This window comes from Stenella coeruleoalba (genome assembly GCF_951394435.1).
Source record: "Stenella coeruleoalba genome assembly, chromosome: 11".
Classification (NCBI taxonomy): Eukaryota; Metazoa; Chordata; class Mammalia; order Artiodactyla; family Delphinidae; genus Stenella; species Stenella coeruleoalba.
The window spans coordinates 101,075,073-101,091,509 of NC_137157.1; the positions used below are offsets into that span (position 1 = coordinate 101,075,073).

The window sequence follows — 16,437 nt, forward strand, 5'->3', positions numbered from 1 at the left end:
TCATCCTGCCTCAAAGATGCCGAGAGAGGTCCCACATCGAGCCTGTACGTGGGCAGCCCCTGGACGTGACCTGTCACTAGGGAGGGAGGCTGGGCCGGGTGGGGCGTAGCCACCCTACTCCACGCAGCCTGCTTTTCCCTAGAGGCTCCCGTGACCAGAGCGGAGGACAACGGTCACCACCGCCCTTTCTCATGTATACCATGCTTCCTAAAGGAAGGACAGGTGGGGAGGTGGATTTCCTACTGCTGTGGGCCCATGGGAGGCCCAGCTCACATGGTTTTCTATCCAGAAACCCCACCAAAGCCGTTCTGAGCCAAGATGACCCAGCCAGCGACCAGCTGCAGGGAGGACAGGAGCTACGGGCACATTTGGAGGGAGAGAGGGAGGGCGGCCAATGGCTGACCCTCCGCAGACCCTGTAATGACACTGGCACCGAGCCCCAGCTGGATCCAGTGGCCACGTCGAATGCAACATCTGAGTATTTGTCCTTAGCTTTTGCAAGCAGCATCAGTGTGTGATGCGACACAAGTGGAAAGCGGAGGTAGTAACACCCAAGAAAAGGTGTAGTTTGGTCCTTGGAGTATGGACCCCCCCTCCCCCAGCTGAGAGGAAAGGAGTGGCATCGAGGAAGATCCTGGGCGAGCGTCTCCCTCGGAGGAGGGCCACTGGGCAGCCCCCAGGAGCCCAACTCTGTCTGGGAATTCATGGCCACAGATTCAGGTAGGAATGAGGAGTGTGTGGTGGGGAGCACCGGGCCTCCCCAGATCTCCTACTGATTGTGAGGGGCACAGGTTGGACACAAGGAAACAACACACGCGTGAATGCGCACGCATGTGCGCGCGCGCGCACACACACACACACACACACACACACACAGACTTTGCATCTACCATCTGGAAGAAATGCAATGGACACATCAGGGGAGCATGGGATTCTGGGTCATTTCAAGGTGTGGGTCAAGGACCACTAACCACAGCCTAAAAGAAGCTGGCACGTCCAAGCAAGGTGGGTGGCCGAAGGCCCTGGGCCCCCCTTTCCTCCATTCTGCCCTGCAAGGGAGAGGAATCAGAGGAGGTGGGAGAAGCGAGAAGCAGAGGTGCCCCGCCCCTGGAGAGAAGGATTGGGGAAGGGCGTCGAGAGGAGAAGAGAGCCGGCGACCCTCCTCCCTCTCTTCAGCGGCTGGCTCCTTCCAAGCAGTCTTGACCCAAGGGGTTCAGAGGGGCGCGCTGGCTCTCAGCCCTGTTTACAGTTACCTCCCCCAAACAGAGGCTGATCCAGTCTGGGTGAGGGAAGGTCGCAGGACAGGGAGCGGGGTCTCCCAACTCCAGAGCAAGCCCCCAGACCCCTCAGTTTTGGGACGCCACAGCCAGGGTGTTGACGTAGCCGTGGGCGCCCCCCTCGTCCTCCGAGATGCAGTGGCCCAGCTGGGGGGCTCCCGGCACCAACGGGGCGGAGGGCGGAGCGCCGTAGCCTGCCCGAGCCCGACTCGGGGACGCCGGGGTCTCCCTGTCCCAGCAGCCCTCCAGGGCCTCCAGGCCGCGGCAGCCGAGGAAGAAGAGGTTCTTGAGCATGAAGACGGAGAGCGGTTGCTGGTAGCTCACGGCCAGCAGGCAGCGCAGCGCCAGCAAGGGTACGTCCACGAGGCAGCCGCCCAGCAGGCGCAGCAGGCGGCTGCAGCCTCCCGGCCGCGAGGCCCGGCCCCGGGGCGAGGCGGCAGCGGCGTGGAGCTCGTGGAGCCAGAGCACCGGCGAGGCGAGCGCGAGGAAGTAGGCGGCGAGAAGCAGGTAGCGCAGGTGCGCGGGCAGCGGCGCGCGGCCGTCCAGCATCAGCTCCACCAGGGCGGAGCTGTCCAGCAGGTCCAGGCACGTGCCCAGGAAGCAGCCGGCGGCGCGGTGCCGCTGGGGCTGCAGGAGCAGGGGGCCCGCGGAGCCGGGGGTGGCGCCCGCCTCGCCGATGGCCCGCACCAGGCAGTAGAGCAGCGGCGCCGACAGCGCCAGGGTGAGGCGGAAGCCCGTGGTGCCGAAGGGCGCGCGCAGCTCGATGAGGTCCAGGATGGACGTGCCCAGGATGAGCACCACCTTGGGCGTGAAGGCGATGGAGTAGATGAGCCAGGCCAAGTAGGCGAAGGCGAACTCGCCGGCCGCGCCGGCCGCCCCCGCCGGCCCCAGGCCGCCCGCGCCCCCGCGGCCGCCGCGCGCCTTGGCTCCCGCAGCCCCGGCAGCGGCGGCGGGGGCGGCGGGCAGGTGCAGGGGCGCGGCGTGCGGGTGGTGCGGGTGGTGGGTGTGCGCGGCGCCCCGACGGCCCCGGCTGTTCTTGGCGAAGAAGATGGCCCAGCCCGCCGCGACCACCAGGTCGGTGGCGACCCAGGAGCACCAGTACAGGTCGGTGACAGCGATGAGGTACACGTCCAGCAGGCCGCCCTGCGCCAGCAGCAGCGCCACGGACAGCGCCTGGTAGCCCCAGCGACAGCCCGGGCCGGGGGCGCAGCCGCGGCGCCCACCGCCGCGGCCCGGCCGAGCCCGGCGACCGCAGCAGCAGCAACACAAACGGCAGGAGGGGCCGGGGCTGGCGCCGCCCGCGCCCCCGACGGCCCCGGCGACGGCGCCCGCGCCCAGGTCGGCGGCGGTCATGCTACGCGGGGAGGTGGGCGTGGAGGCGCAGGAGGCGGCGGCGCTCCCCGGGGGCCCGGCGGGCACCAGCGGCCTGCTGATGCTGGCGCTCTCGTCGTCGTCCTCCCGCTCGGCGCCCGCGCTGCTGCTGCTGCTGCTGCTGCTGCTGCCGGTGTCGCCGCCGCTGCCGCCGCTGCTGCTGCCCGAGCCGCTCCGGCCGCGCGGGAACCGGGGCTGCAGCCGGGCGGGGGGCGGGGCCGCGCGGGGGGCGCCGGGCGCGGGGCGCATTGTCCTCGGCTCCCTCCCGCCTACCCGGCCGGAGCCGCGCACCGGAGCCGAGCCCCGTGGCCGGGCGCGCGCGGGCTGCTGCCGACGCGCGGTGACGGCGGCGGTGACGGCGCGCGGGGCGGCCCAGCCGAGAGCTGGGGGCGGGGCGGGGAAACCGGGATTGGATTCGGGGCCGGGAGGCGGGAAAGCCCGGCCGCCGTGTCGGCGGGAGGAAGGGGAGGGGTGCCGGGGCACGGAGTTGGGGCGGGGAGGACGCAGCGTTGGAATCCGGGGGAAGCGATGGGATCCCGGCGGCCGGATGGGAGGTGGTCGGCGAGGTCCCACCAGCTGAACCCATGGGGCGTTAGGGACCGGGTGGCCTTGGTCTCAGTGTAGACCATGCCTTTGAGCGCCAGGCTGGGACCTCTGCAGGCACCAGGGCAGCTTCAGCCTCTACTTCGTCCGGTGCCCTTTCCGCTGGGCCGTCCTGCATCTCCCTAAGGCCCTTGAAAACCGAAGGAGGAACCAGGCCGCACTGATTACAGAGACCAGGACCGGGAGCCCCAAACATCTGTTTCTACATATCCATGTGCCCTGCTCTCGGCTCAGTGACCGGCCCGGGGGGAGGGAGCAATTTCCAGTGAGTGGAGCAGCTCTCTAATATAAATGCTGGGGAAGAAAGGAGCAGTAAAAGGACGGTGCGGCGCGTGTGGCCCCAGCCAAGGTTTTCAGTATTCTCTGACGGTCTTAAAGCGGGAATGGGAAACAGTAGGCAGAGGCAGCTGGCAGAGGAAGTTAAGCACCTAGAGGCGCCTCCGTGGAAAATAGGCCCGAAGCTGCGATGGTGAATGTGCTACAGACGGGCCGTGGACGGGAGCACAGCAGCCCTGCAGCCACAAGTGCAGAGCGCTGTACGAACAATCCACGGCAGATGTGGGCTTAGCACCCGCAGCCCACCCCGGGCACGCGCCGGCTCCGTGTCCAGTCGTCGTGCAGCCCAGCAGGTGTGGGGGGCAGCTGAGCTCCGGGCTGTGGTCTCAGCTCTGCCATGTGGCCTGCGTGATCTTGCACCGGTTATTTCGCCTCTCTGACCCTAGGATTATCCAACTGTAAAAAGGGACCAACATCTACCTTCCCAGGCTGTTGTATTAAGAGAGGGCACGAGTTCGAAGGGTTTGGCCCAATGCCTGTCCCGGAGTGTGTTAAAGGTAGCTGGCGTGACCATCGCAATTCCATTTAGCTCGTGTCTCAAGCCCCGGGAACATTTACTCACAGCACAGGCTACTCATGACTGTTTTCTGGGCTGGAGCCGGGCTCAGCTCCCCGACAGCTCTGTGCTTCGCAACGCGCCAGGGAGCAGAGCGGCTCTCGCTGGGAGCAGCGGTTCTTGGAGCGGGTCGCAGGCTTCACGGTGTGAGAGGTTCAGCCCTGCCCGCTGGCGCCAAGGCCACCCACACGGGGCAAGGGGGAGCGAACAGCGCACGTGGCCCGCATCCAGGAGCGTCACAGCGGGTCCAGCGATGTCAGCACGGAGCCGGCAGGTGAAAAAGCGGGCTGGGAGCTGCCAACTGCTAATGGGACAGATTACAGCCTGGCTCCCAGCTCTCCCCCAGGGAGGACACCAGCCAGCCGCTAACCTGAAAGCTGGCCCACAACTCCTGCTCACGTCAACGAAGCAGTAGGAGAAGCGGGAGCAGCTGATGCAGGCTGAGAACTGGGCTGCCGAGGGGACGCTGGCGAATCTGTCCCCACCCCACCCCAGACCTGCTGCCCTGGCCACCCGCCCAGCTCCCTCCTGCCCTTGCCCATCAGGCCAGCCCTCGCCCAGGGTACCTCCTGAGGACGGGTTTCCTCCCTGGGAACTTGGGCTGTACCAGCCGTTTGAAGTTATCCTTGCATTTCTGGGAAATGGGCTTCAGTTGCTCAGAGTAACTTCTGTATGAGACTCTTTAACCCGATTTCTTTCAGGTCTGAGGCTCTGAATAAAAAGACCACAGATAATAAGGGGAAGAAATCAGGGCACACGACAGAGTGTGCTGGTGGTCTGGGTACCAGAGGGACCTCGGCTTTGCCCTGGGTTATGTCTAAATCTGTGTACACACTTGGGCGCATACACGCACGCACACAATCACAGAGACCCTTCGCTTCAGCCCGTGATGGGCTTGACAAAGATGTGGCTAGGATGAGAAGAAGGAAGTTAAGACTTTCTCATATATAAAGTAAGTACAAACATCCCTCAAGGATCTGGAAAAGGGAAAACACAGTCACCGAGCAGCTCCTAAGCCCCCGAGGTCTGTGCTTACATCTTACGTGCGATACCTGGGGACAGAGACAGAAGGAGGGCGCCCTGCTCCCAGCCACACAGCTCCTCACGGGCAGGCCTCTGGCTCCCAGCCCAGTACTCTCACCCACCTACCACGCTCCTTCTCACAAGCCTAGGATGGCATCCTGGGAGTCAGGGAAAAACTAAGCAGTTTTCAATCCAAACGTCATTTCCCTGAGCACCTGTTAAACCTTACCTGTCATTGGGTAAGGCTCGTTTGGAGACCTGACACCCTCATCCTCCTGGGGCAGCGGCAGATGGGCCGGGAGGGAGGAGAGATGCCCCCGTCATCTCAGCAGCCCGGGGAAGCGCAGCGGGCAGGGCCAGCCCTCCCAGCACTGAACCAAGGCCCAGTCCTCACGGACCCACCGTCTGTTTGTCAGCCTGCCCTCTTCCCTCCACAGCGAGAATGAAGGGCAGGGCCGAAGGGCGCTGTCGACGAGCATGTGGGGCCTCACCGGGGCCCCCGTGGAAAGGCCCAGCAGGCCCTCTGGTGCCCAATCTCACAGTCACGGTGCCGACTGCCGGAAGTGGAGGGGAAGCGGGCGGGGGGCTGTGGCTGGAGCAGGACGGGGCTGCGAGCTTCGGCTCACTAGGAACTGAAGCCTCAGAACTCCTTGGAGAGTCTGTGACAATAGCACTCCAGCTGCCCACTGCAGAGCGCCCCTAAGGCCCGGAGCCAGGCTGTGGCTTGGGCCACCCCATGGACGGCCCACAGCGAGGCGCTACCCTCGCGGGCAAAGGAGAAGGTCCGGCATCAGTGCCTGCAAGTGTCACTGGAGCCAGGGTTCCAGAGGCTAAAAACAGCAAGTCCTTTCCTAGGAGTCCAGGCTGGGCAGGGGACAGACACATAAACAAGAAAACACAGTCAAGTATTGTGAGGGTTACGGCCAAATTCTATATGGGGTCTAGAGGAGCAAAGGACATGAGCACTGTTGGGAAAGGAGAGCAGAGGCTGGTTAGCAGCTGGGACGCGGACTCGGGACTGGTGGGCATTTCAGGGAGGAGCAGGACAGACGGAGGACGCACAGCGTGACGTCGCCAGGCAACGCCGAGGAGTTCCGGATGCTCGGCTTCAGTATGAAGTCCAAGGAGAAGGGCATGATGGGTAAACGGAGGGGATAGGCAGGGCCAGGTCACAGAGGACCTCGGGGGCCAGGCTGAGCTTGGGCTACATTCCAGGAGAACAGGGACCTCTTGAAAGCAGACGTGTCACATGGACAGATTTGCGTCATAGAGAAATTACTTTGCAGCAGAACCGATGGGCTGGAGGGGAGAGAAAATGGAAGCAGAGACTGTGTTCCATTCTGGCCATATTGTGAACAAAATGCATAAGACCTCCCAGCTTACCGAAAACACCAGGTAAAACTGAACAGTCTAAGTGAGTAGTTAAGAGAGTGAGATGAACCCCGGGGGCCGTCCATGAAGAGGAAACTGGAATGGCGAGTGAAGTACCTGATGCTTCAGATGTGTGGTTGGTCTGATACAGCGGGGACCAGCCACAAGCAGCTACCTAAATCTGAATGTATTTAAAGAAATATCAGCTGGGACTTCCCTGGCCATCCAGTGGTTAGAACTCCACGCTTCCACTGCAGGGGCCCGGGTTCAGTCCCTGGTCAAGGAACTAAGATCCTGCAGCTGCATGGCGACGCCAAAGGTAAATAAATGAATTAATAATAATAATAATAATATAAATAAATAAATATCATTTGAAATAAGTTAAAATTTCAAATTCAGTTCCTCAGTCTCACTCGCCACATTTCCAGTTCTCAGAAGCCCCATGTGACTGGTGGCTACTACCCGGAACAGCAGATACAGAGCAATTGCATCACTGTGGCATGTCCTCTTGGGCAGCACTGGTGGGCACGTGGACACCTGGCGTTCAAGCCAAATGAGGCAAGAGCACAGAGCTGAGCTTCCTGCATAAATCAAGGACTCAGCGAAAGGGCGAACAGAAAACTAGATCTCCCACCCAAACAGGAAGGCCACAGGCAAATGAATAAGCATTGACCTAGGCTTGAAGTGGCATAAAAATCTCTCCTGGGGGGCTTCCCTGGTGGCGCAGTGGTGGAGAGTCCGCCTGCTGATTCAGGGGACACGGCTTCGTGCCCTGGTCCGGGAAGATCCCACATGCTGCGGAGCGGCTGGGCCCGTGAGCCATGGCCGCTGGGCCTGCGCGTCTGGAGCCTGTGCTCCGCAACGGGAGAGGCCACAGCAGTGAGAAGCCCGCGTACCGCAAAAAAAAAAATCTCTCCTGGGAATTCATAACCATTGGACTATACCACCCATAGATTTGAGATTTGCACAATCTCAAGCTGAGAAAGTAACATAAATATTGGTTGTAGGCTGGTAATAACCATGGATACCTAGCAAAAGCAAATACAAAACAGTTCTGGGTGTACATACCGTCAAACCAAGCCTTAGAGGATTCCCACGGATAAAGCACCAGTAAAAGTCAGTTCACAATACCAAATTGCAAAACACACAAGGAAATAACCCATCATGAATGCAAGCCAGTGTATGAAACATATAGCAAGATTAGACCCCCAGGAACTTCAGATGATGGTGGCTATAATACCAATAGGTTTAAAATGATTAAGAACATAAAAAAGAATAAAATACTATGAAAAAGAATAGTGGAGAAAAAAGAAGGAATAAGGCGGGGAGAAGTGCATCCAAGAATCACAGCGTGTGGATCTCTGTGAATTTTCTCCGCAGTGAAATAATCAGAACTGGCGGAAATTATAAAAAACAACCATTTACACAACGTTGTACTTCAGCTATACTTCAATAAAAAATAAATTTAAAAAAAACATTTAAAATTTCTTTTTTTTTTTAATTTGGCTGTGCCACGCTGCATGCAGGATCTTAGTTCCCCGACCAGGGATGGAGCCCGGGCCCCCGGCATTGGAAGTGTGGAGTCCTAACCACTGGACCACCAGCGAATTCCCCCATTTAAATTTTCTGAAAATTGTCTTAGGGCACACAGCAAATGGAAAAACGTTTATTCAAGAAATCTGCTAAATCTCTTTAAGAACAGTGAGAGTCTGTGGCATTGAAGCCACAACCTGTCCCGTCCCCTCCCCCAGCTCAGTGTGGCAGAAACTCACCTCCAGGTGGGCGTGGCCAAGAAGGGGCCCCTCCTCCCCATCTGCGAGTGTAGGACAATCGTTCCTCTCCGGAGGGGCTGGTCACTGCACTTCTCATCTCCCCTCTCTCTGCCCCACGGCTTCATGTGCAGAAACTGTTCCACAAAAGCACAGCTGAGAGGCCTGTGGCTCCCCACCTCCACCCAGTCCCCACCTGTAGACTGGAAGCTCTAATCTAGGGGTGGCAGGCCTTGCTTACCTTAACCCAATCTCCTGTCCCAGCTCACCTGTAGGGTAGAGGTTCTGTGCAGGGAGAGGCAAACTGAGAAGACAAGGGGCTACTACCCCCTCCTCCCATCCCCTTCCAACTCATGGAAAAGATGTATCACTCTAAGAGAAGCAGGTTGCTGTACCCAGGTCCAGAGTGTTGGCATGGAGTTTTGCCTTGGGTGTAGAAACAGAGGGTTCGGTAGCTCAGGCTAAGGGGACTGGCTCACTTGGAACAGAGTGCAGGGAAGTTCAAGCCTAAGGGCACTATTGAAAAGAAGGAAGACCTTGGTGGTGAGTCACTTAAAGGAGGCTGGTCATTCCCTGATGGAACAAGTGAAACAAACCAGCCAGGAGTTTAACAGAGAGACAGCTGAAAAGAACCCGGCTGGGGTCGGAGCAAGCCTCAAAGACTGGTCTTAAGAACTACCCCTGCAAAGGGGCCCAACTTTATCAGATCAGATGTGGAGCAGTTTATGTCCCAGGACATTGTCAAAAATAACAGAGCAATCAGGTAGCAATTAGTGGAGCTTAACGGTTCAGTGTGATACCAATAGAGGCAAAGCTGCCGAAGGTTAACAAAGAGATTGGGGAGGTAGATAGCTAGTGGGAAGCAGCCGCATAGCACAGGGAGATCAGCTTGGTGCTTTGTGACCGCCTGGAGGGGTGGGATAGGGAGGGTGGGAGGGAGGGAGATGCAAGAGGGAAGAGATATGGGAACATATGTATATGTATAACTGATTCACTTTGTTATAAAGCAGAAACTAACACACCATTGTAAAGCAATTATACCCCAATAAAGATGTTAAAAAAAAGAAAGAAAGAAAGAAAAAGTGATCATGACAAAAAAAAAAAAAAGGGAGAGATTGGGGAAAAGACAGTCAATGAGAACCCAGCTAACACTGTGGCCATCCCAGGGGGCAGGGAGATTTGCGTACACGTCAGAGGCTTCACACTACGGGAGAAACAGACCTCGCTGAATTCATCTACCCATATCACTAAATAACAAAAAATCAAGTACCAATAACAAAACATCCTGGCGGGGGGATGGGGGAGGTAAGGGATCACAGTTTCCAGAGTTGCTACAATATATTATCTTAAATGTCCAGTTTTCAACAAAAAATTATGAGATGTAAAGAAATAGGAAGTGTGACCCATACACGGAAAGAAATACAAACAATAGAAGCTGCTTTCGAGGGGCCCAGATATTGGATTTACCAGACAAGGACTCCAAAGCAGCTATTATAATATATTCAGAGAACTAAAGGAAACCACGTTTAAAGAATTAAAGGAAAGTATGATGACAATGTCTTATCAAATAGAGAATGTCTATAAAGAGATAGAAATTATAATAATAAAAAGAAAGAACCAAATGGAAATTTTGGAGTTGAAAAGTACATTAGCTAAAATATAAAACTAATGAGGGACTCAACTGTACATTTGAGCGGGCAGAAGAATCAGCCAACTTAAAGACACATTGATAGAAATTAAACACTCGGAAGAACAAAGAAAAAAGAATTAAGAAAAAAAGGAACAGAACCTCAGAGAGAGATGGGATACAACTGACTTCATCAACATACATACGTGGGAGCATCTGAAGGACAGGAGAGAAAAAAGGGAGCAGAAGAAAGATATTCAGGGAAAAACTGTCTGAAAGCTTCCCAAATTTGATGAAAACCATTAATCTACACATCCAAGAAACTCAAAAACTCTGAGCAGGATAAGTGCCCAGACCCACAGCCAGACACATCACAATCAAAATGTTAAAAGATAAAGACAGGGACTTCCCTGGTGGTCCAGTGGTAAAGAATCTGCCTTACAATGCAGGGGACGCGGGTTCGATCCCTGGTCAGGGAACTAAGATCCCACGTGTCGCAGGCAAATATAAATAAATAAATAATAAATCTTAAAAAAAAAATAAAGACAAAGAGAAAATCTTGAACAGAGCAAGAGAAAAACCACATCACAAACAAGGGAATTCCAAGAAGAGTGACAGTAAACTTCTCATCAGAAAGAGTGGAGCCCAGAAGCCAGAGGGATGACATATTAGAAGTCCTGAAAGCAAAGGTGGAAAAATTCTTACGGCCAGCAAAACTATCTTTCAAAACTGAAGGTGAAATTAATACATTTCTTGATAAACAAGAAATGAGAAATGTTGCTGGCACACCTGCCTTATAAAAAATACTATATAGAAGGAAGTTCTTCAGGCTGGAAGCACTAATTCAAATCCACACACACACACACACACACACAAACGAAGATTGCCAGTAAAGGTCATTATATAGGTAATTATAGGAAATAATGTAAATATGTATTTCTTCTCCTTTCTTCTAACTTAGTTAAAAAGCAATACCGTCTTTTCATCAAATGGTGCTGGAACAACTGGACAATAACAAGCAAAAAAGTGAATCTAGACACAGACGTTACACCCTTCACAAGAATTAACTCAAAAAGGATTCCATACCTAAATGTAAAATGCAAAAGTAAATATAAAAGTCCCAAAAGATAACAAGAGAAATAACCTAGATCTTGGGGTTTGGCGATGACTTTTTACATACAACACCAAAAAGACATGATCTATAAAAGAAAGAATTGGTAAACTAGACTTTATTAAAATTTAAAATGTCTGTTCTGCAAAAGACACTGTCAAAAGAATAAGAAGACAAAGCACAGACTGCGAGAAAATGTGTGCAGAAGACACATCTGATAAAGGGCTGTTATCCAAAATGTACATAGGATTCTTAAAACTCAACAGTAAGAAAACAAACAACCCAATATTCAAAATGGGCCGAAGAACCTTAACAGACACCTCACCGAAGAAGATATACAGATGGCAAATAAGCACATGAAAAGATGCTCAACATCACTGGTCAGCAGGGAAATGAAAATTAAAGCAACAGTGAGATACCACGGCACACCTATGAGCATGGCCAAACTCCAGAGCCCTGACAACACCAAACGCTGGTGAGGATGCAGAACAGGAACTCTCGTTCGTTGTCAATGGGAATGCAGAATGGTACAGCCACTTTGGAAGATAGTTTGGAGTTTTAACAAAACTAAACATATTGCTTTCCAGCAGTCATGCTCCTTGGTATTTACCCAAAGGGGTTGAAAACTTATGTCCACACAGAAACCTGCACTTGGGTATTTATAGCAGCTTTATTCATAATTGCCAAACTTGGAAGCAACCAAGGTGCCTGGCTCAGCAGGTGACATGATAAATAAACCGGGAACGTTCACACAATGGAATACTATTGAGCGCTAAAAAGAAAGCTCTCAAGCCGTGAAAAGACATGGGGAAACTTAAATGCCTATTACTAAACGAGAGAAGCCAATCTGAGAAAGGTTACACACTGTATGATCCCAACTATATGACATTCTGGAAAAGGCAGAACTATGGAGACAGTAAGAAGATCAGTGGTTGCCAGGAGCCAGGAGGGAGGGAGGGATGAATAGGTGAAGCCCAGAGGACTTTGAGGGCAGTGAGAACACCCTGTATGACACTGTAATGGATATATATCAGTACAATTTGTCCAAACCCATACAAGGTACAACACTAAGAGTGAACCTAACGTAAACCATGGACCTCAGGTAATGATGATGTGTTAATGCAGATTCCTTGATTGTAACAAATGTACCATCTGGTGGGGGATGCTGATAGCAGGGTTGGGGGGAGCTATGCATATGGGCCGGGAGTGGGTGGTATGTGGGAAATCTCTGTACCTTCCTCTCAATTTTGCTGTGGACATAAAACTGCTATTTTTAAAATTGTCTTTAAAAAAAAAAGCAATCGCATAAAACCATATAATTATAACTGTATTGTTGGAACTTTAATATATAAAAATGTAATATATTTGCCCATGAGAGCACAAAGGAGGTGGGTGGGAGCGAAACTGTAATAAAGCAAGGATCTGGCCTCAGATGGTAACTTGAATCCTCAAGATGAAGTGAACCAGAAATGGTAAATAAGTTTAGTATGACAAACTTTATAAATATGTACTTTCTCTCCCATAGAAGGAGAGTAGACCTCAGCTTCTTTAAGACATAAAATTGTATAAAAGTAATCATTGTAGGGCTTCCCTGGTGGCGCAGTGGTTGAGAGTCCGCCTGCCGATGCAGGAGACACGGGTTCGTGCCTCGGTCCGGGAAGATCCCACATGCCGCGGAGCGACTAGGCCCGTGAGCCATGGCCGCTGAGCCTGCGCGTCCCGCAACGGGAGAGGCCCGCGTACCACCAAAAAAAAAAAAAAAAAAAAAAAGTAATCATTGTAAGACTGTATTATTGGGTTCTGTAACATATATAGATCTAATATGTGCAACAATAATAGTACTAAAAAGGGAAGAGGGCAACAGAAATATATAGAAACATAGTTTCTATATCTCACTGAAACTAAATTGGTATAAATCATAAGCTAAGATGTATATTATTAGCCCTAGAGCAACCGCTAAGAAAATGTTTAAAAAACAGTTTAAAAATCATTAATGGAATTAAATGTTATATTAGAAAAAAAATCTCTTAATACAAAAAAAATGAAGATTTTTTTAAAAAGAACTTCAGATTTCAAATATATAGTCATTGAAAAAAATTAATAGATGGGGACTTCCCTGGTGGTGCAGTGGTTAAGAATCTGCCTACCAATTTTTTTAAAAAGAACTTCAGATTTCAAATATATAGTCATTGAAAAAAAATAATAGATGGGGACTTCCCTGGTGGTGCAGTGGTTAAGAATCTTCCCTGGTGGTGCAGTGGTTAAGAATCTTCCCTGGTGGTGCAGTGGTTAAGAATCTGCCTACCAATGCAGGGGACACGGGTTCGAGCCCTGGTCTGGGAAGATCCCACATGCCGCGGAGCAACTGAGCCCGTGTGCCACAACTACTGAGCCTGCGCTCTAGAGCCTGCGAGCCACAACTGTTAAGCCCACGTGCTGCAACTACTGAAGCCCATGCATCCAGAGCCCGTGCTCTGCAACAAGAGAAGCCACCACAATGAGAAGCCCGCGCACCGCAACAAAGAGTAGCCCCCGCTCAACACAACCAGAAAAATACCCGCGAAGCAAAAGAGACCCAACGCAGCCATAAATACATAAATAACTAAATAATAGATGGATTAAGCAGCAGATTAGAGGCAACTAAAGAGACTTAGTAAATGTCATAACATATCTGATGACATTTTCTAGAATGCAGTAGAGAGAGCTAGAGGTTGTGACATATAAAAAGAAATCAAAAGACAAGGTGGGTGGATTGGGAAGATTCAAAATATGCCTAATAGAAGTTCCAGAAGGAGAAGCTTGAAAGAGTGGGGGAAAGATAAGAAAGAAGTTTTGGCTGAGAATTTTCCAAAGCTGGTGGAAAAACTTCTCCAACCCATAGATTTAAGAATCTCAATGAATCCTAAACAGGATCAATAAAAATAAATATGCTCCCATGTGCTCAGATGTGAAACTGGAGAGCATCTAAAGGAAGAGATCTTAAGAGAGACCAGGCAGTAAATCACAACACAACGGTTAGATTGACAGCAGGCTTCACATTAGAAATAACAGGAGCCAGAATGCAATGGATGGTAAAAAATAAAGCAAAATATATCAGTAATCACAATAAATGTCCTATTAAATAACAGAGATTATTGGATTCGATTTTTTTAATTCCCAGCTATATGCTTTTATATAAGAAATAACTCTAAAACAAAAAGACAGATTGAAAGTGAATGTTGAAGAAAATATGTAGACATATATATTTTTAATGCATTTATATAAATAAACCAGGCAACTGTTAACTAAAAAAACTGGCATGGCTATATTAACTTTAGGTAAAAAATAAACTTTGGGACTTCCCTGGTGGTCCAGTGGTTAAGACTCCGTGCTCCCAATGCAGGGGGCACGGTTTCAATTTCTATTCGGGGAACTAAGATCCTGCATGCCACACAGCATGGCCAAAAAAGAAAAGAAAAGAAAAAAATAAACTTTATACCCAAGAAAATTATTAGAAATAAAGAATTTCACCATATAGTGATAAAGAAGACAGTATAGCATAGTAGTTAAGGGCACACACGCTAGAGCCAGACTCTCTGAGTTCAAATCCTGACTCCACCACTTAGAAGCTGGGTGACCTTGGTCAAGTTACTTAATTTCTCTGTCCTCAATTTTCTCATCTGTAAAATGGGGACGATAATAGCACCTACTTCGTAGAGTTTTTATGAGGGGTAAGTAAATTAATATATTGAGAGCACTTAGAAAATGCTGGCATGTTGTACTATATAAGTATTTGCTGCTATAAAAGAACCAAGTTCCAGAAAGACAGCAAAATTCTGAACTTGTGTGTACATAATAACATAGCTTAAAATATATATAAAGCAAAATGGATAATATTATAATGAGAAATTGGCAAATACCTAATTATAGTGGGGGATGTAAACACACCTCTCAGTAATTAACAGATCAAACAGATAAAACATTGGTAAATACATATACAAGTTTAAACACAAGGTTGATCTAATGGCTGAATGTAGAACTCTACAAAAAATTAGATACACACACAGTTCACAAATGTATGTGCAACATTTATAAAACCTGATCATGTACAGACTATATTCTTTGACCTCAAAGCAATTAGATTAGAACACAGCAACAGAAATATCACCAATCACTCCCCAAACAGTTGGAAAATTTTAAACATTATTCCAAATAACTCACACAAAAATTAGAAAATACTTAGAATTAAATGATCATGAAAATATTACTTGACAAAATGAACAAGATACAGCCAAAGCAAAACTTAGAGGAAAATGTATAGCCTTAAAATGTTTGTTACAAATGCAGAAAGACTACAAATTAATAAGCTAAGCATTCAAATTAATAAACTGAAGAAAGAACAAGTAAATTCAATGAAAACATAAAGAAGGAAATATTAAAGATAAAAACAGAAATAAGGGCTTCCCTGGTGGCGCAGTGGTTGGGAATCCGCCTGCCGGTGCGGGGGACACGGGTTCGAGCCCTGGTCCGGGAAGATCCCACATGCCGTGGAGCAACTGAGCCCGTGCGCCACAACTGCTGAGCCAGCACGCCACAACTACTGAAGCCCGCACACCTAGAGAAGCCACCGCAATGAGAAGCCCGCGTGCAGCAGCAAAGACCCAACGCAGCCAAAAATAAATATAAGTAAAATAAATAAATTAAAAAAAAAACAGAAATAATAAAAACTGATGTTTAGGGCTTCCCTGGTGGCGCAGTGGTTGAGAGTCCGCCTGCCGATGCAGGGGACGCGGGTTCATGCCCCGGTCCAGGGAGATCCCATATGCCGCGGAGCAGCTTGGCCTGTGAGCCATAGCCGCTGAGCCTGCGCGTCTGGAGCCTGTGCTCTGCAACGGGAGAGGCCACAGCAGTGAGAGGCCCGCGTACCGCAAAAATAAAACAAAAAAACAAAAAAAACCCCTGATGTTTAAATACACAAAGATCTGACATGATTTATTAAGAAAAAAAGGGAGAAAACATAAATAAAAGCAATAATAGGAATGAAAAAGATGTCTAACTACAGAAACAGATTTTTAATGATGAGAATATTATGAACAATATTACACCACTGTATTTGAAAACTTAGAGAAAAATGGAAAATTCCCTAGAAAAACATGACTTTCCTAAACTAAGTAGAAAAGTCTGAATATACATTTAATTATTAGAGAAATTGAATCAGTAATTAAGTCTCCCCTCCAAAATTTACCAGGTTCAGATGGTTTTGTGTGTTCTACCAATATTCAAGGCACTGAAAATCCCATTTTAAACAAACTGTTCCAAAAATAGGAAAAGATGAAATGTGTCACCATTTTTTTTTTTAATTTTTATTTATTTATTTATTATTTTTGGCTGTGTTGGGTCTTAGTTTCTGTGCG

At 50.2% G+C, this 16,437-nt stretch overlaps 1 protein-coding gene across 1 annotated transcript; it reads right to left on the reverse strand.

The window, feature by feature from the left end:
• Positions 1–1,233: 1,233 nt before the first annotated feature.
• Positions 1,234–3,130, reverse strand: TMEM121B (transmembrane protein 121B). Its single transcript, XM_079937918.1, has one exon. It carries the CDS (start codon positions 2,895–2,897, stop codon positions 1,347–1,349), a length of 1,551 nt encoding a protein of 516 aa, XP_079794044.1. The 5' UTR covers positions 2,898–3,130; the 3' UTR covers positions 1,234–1,346.
• Positions 3,131–16,437: the final 13,307 nt, after the last annotated feature.

Excerpts from the sequence above, each read along its gene's own strand:
- TMEM121B (XM_079937918.1), bottom strand. The coding sequence starts at position 2,897 with ATGCGCCCCGCGCCCGGCGCCCCCCGCGCGGCCCCGCCCCCCGCCCGG.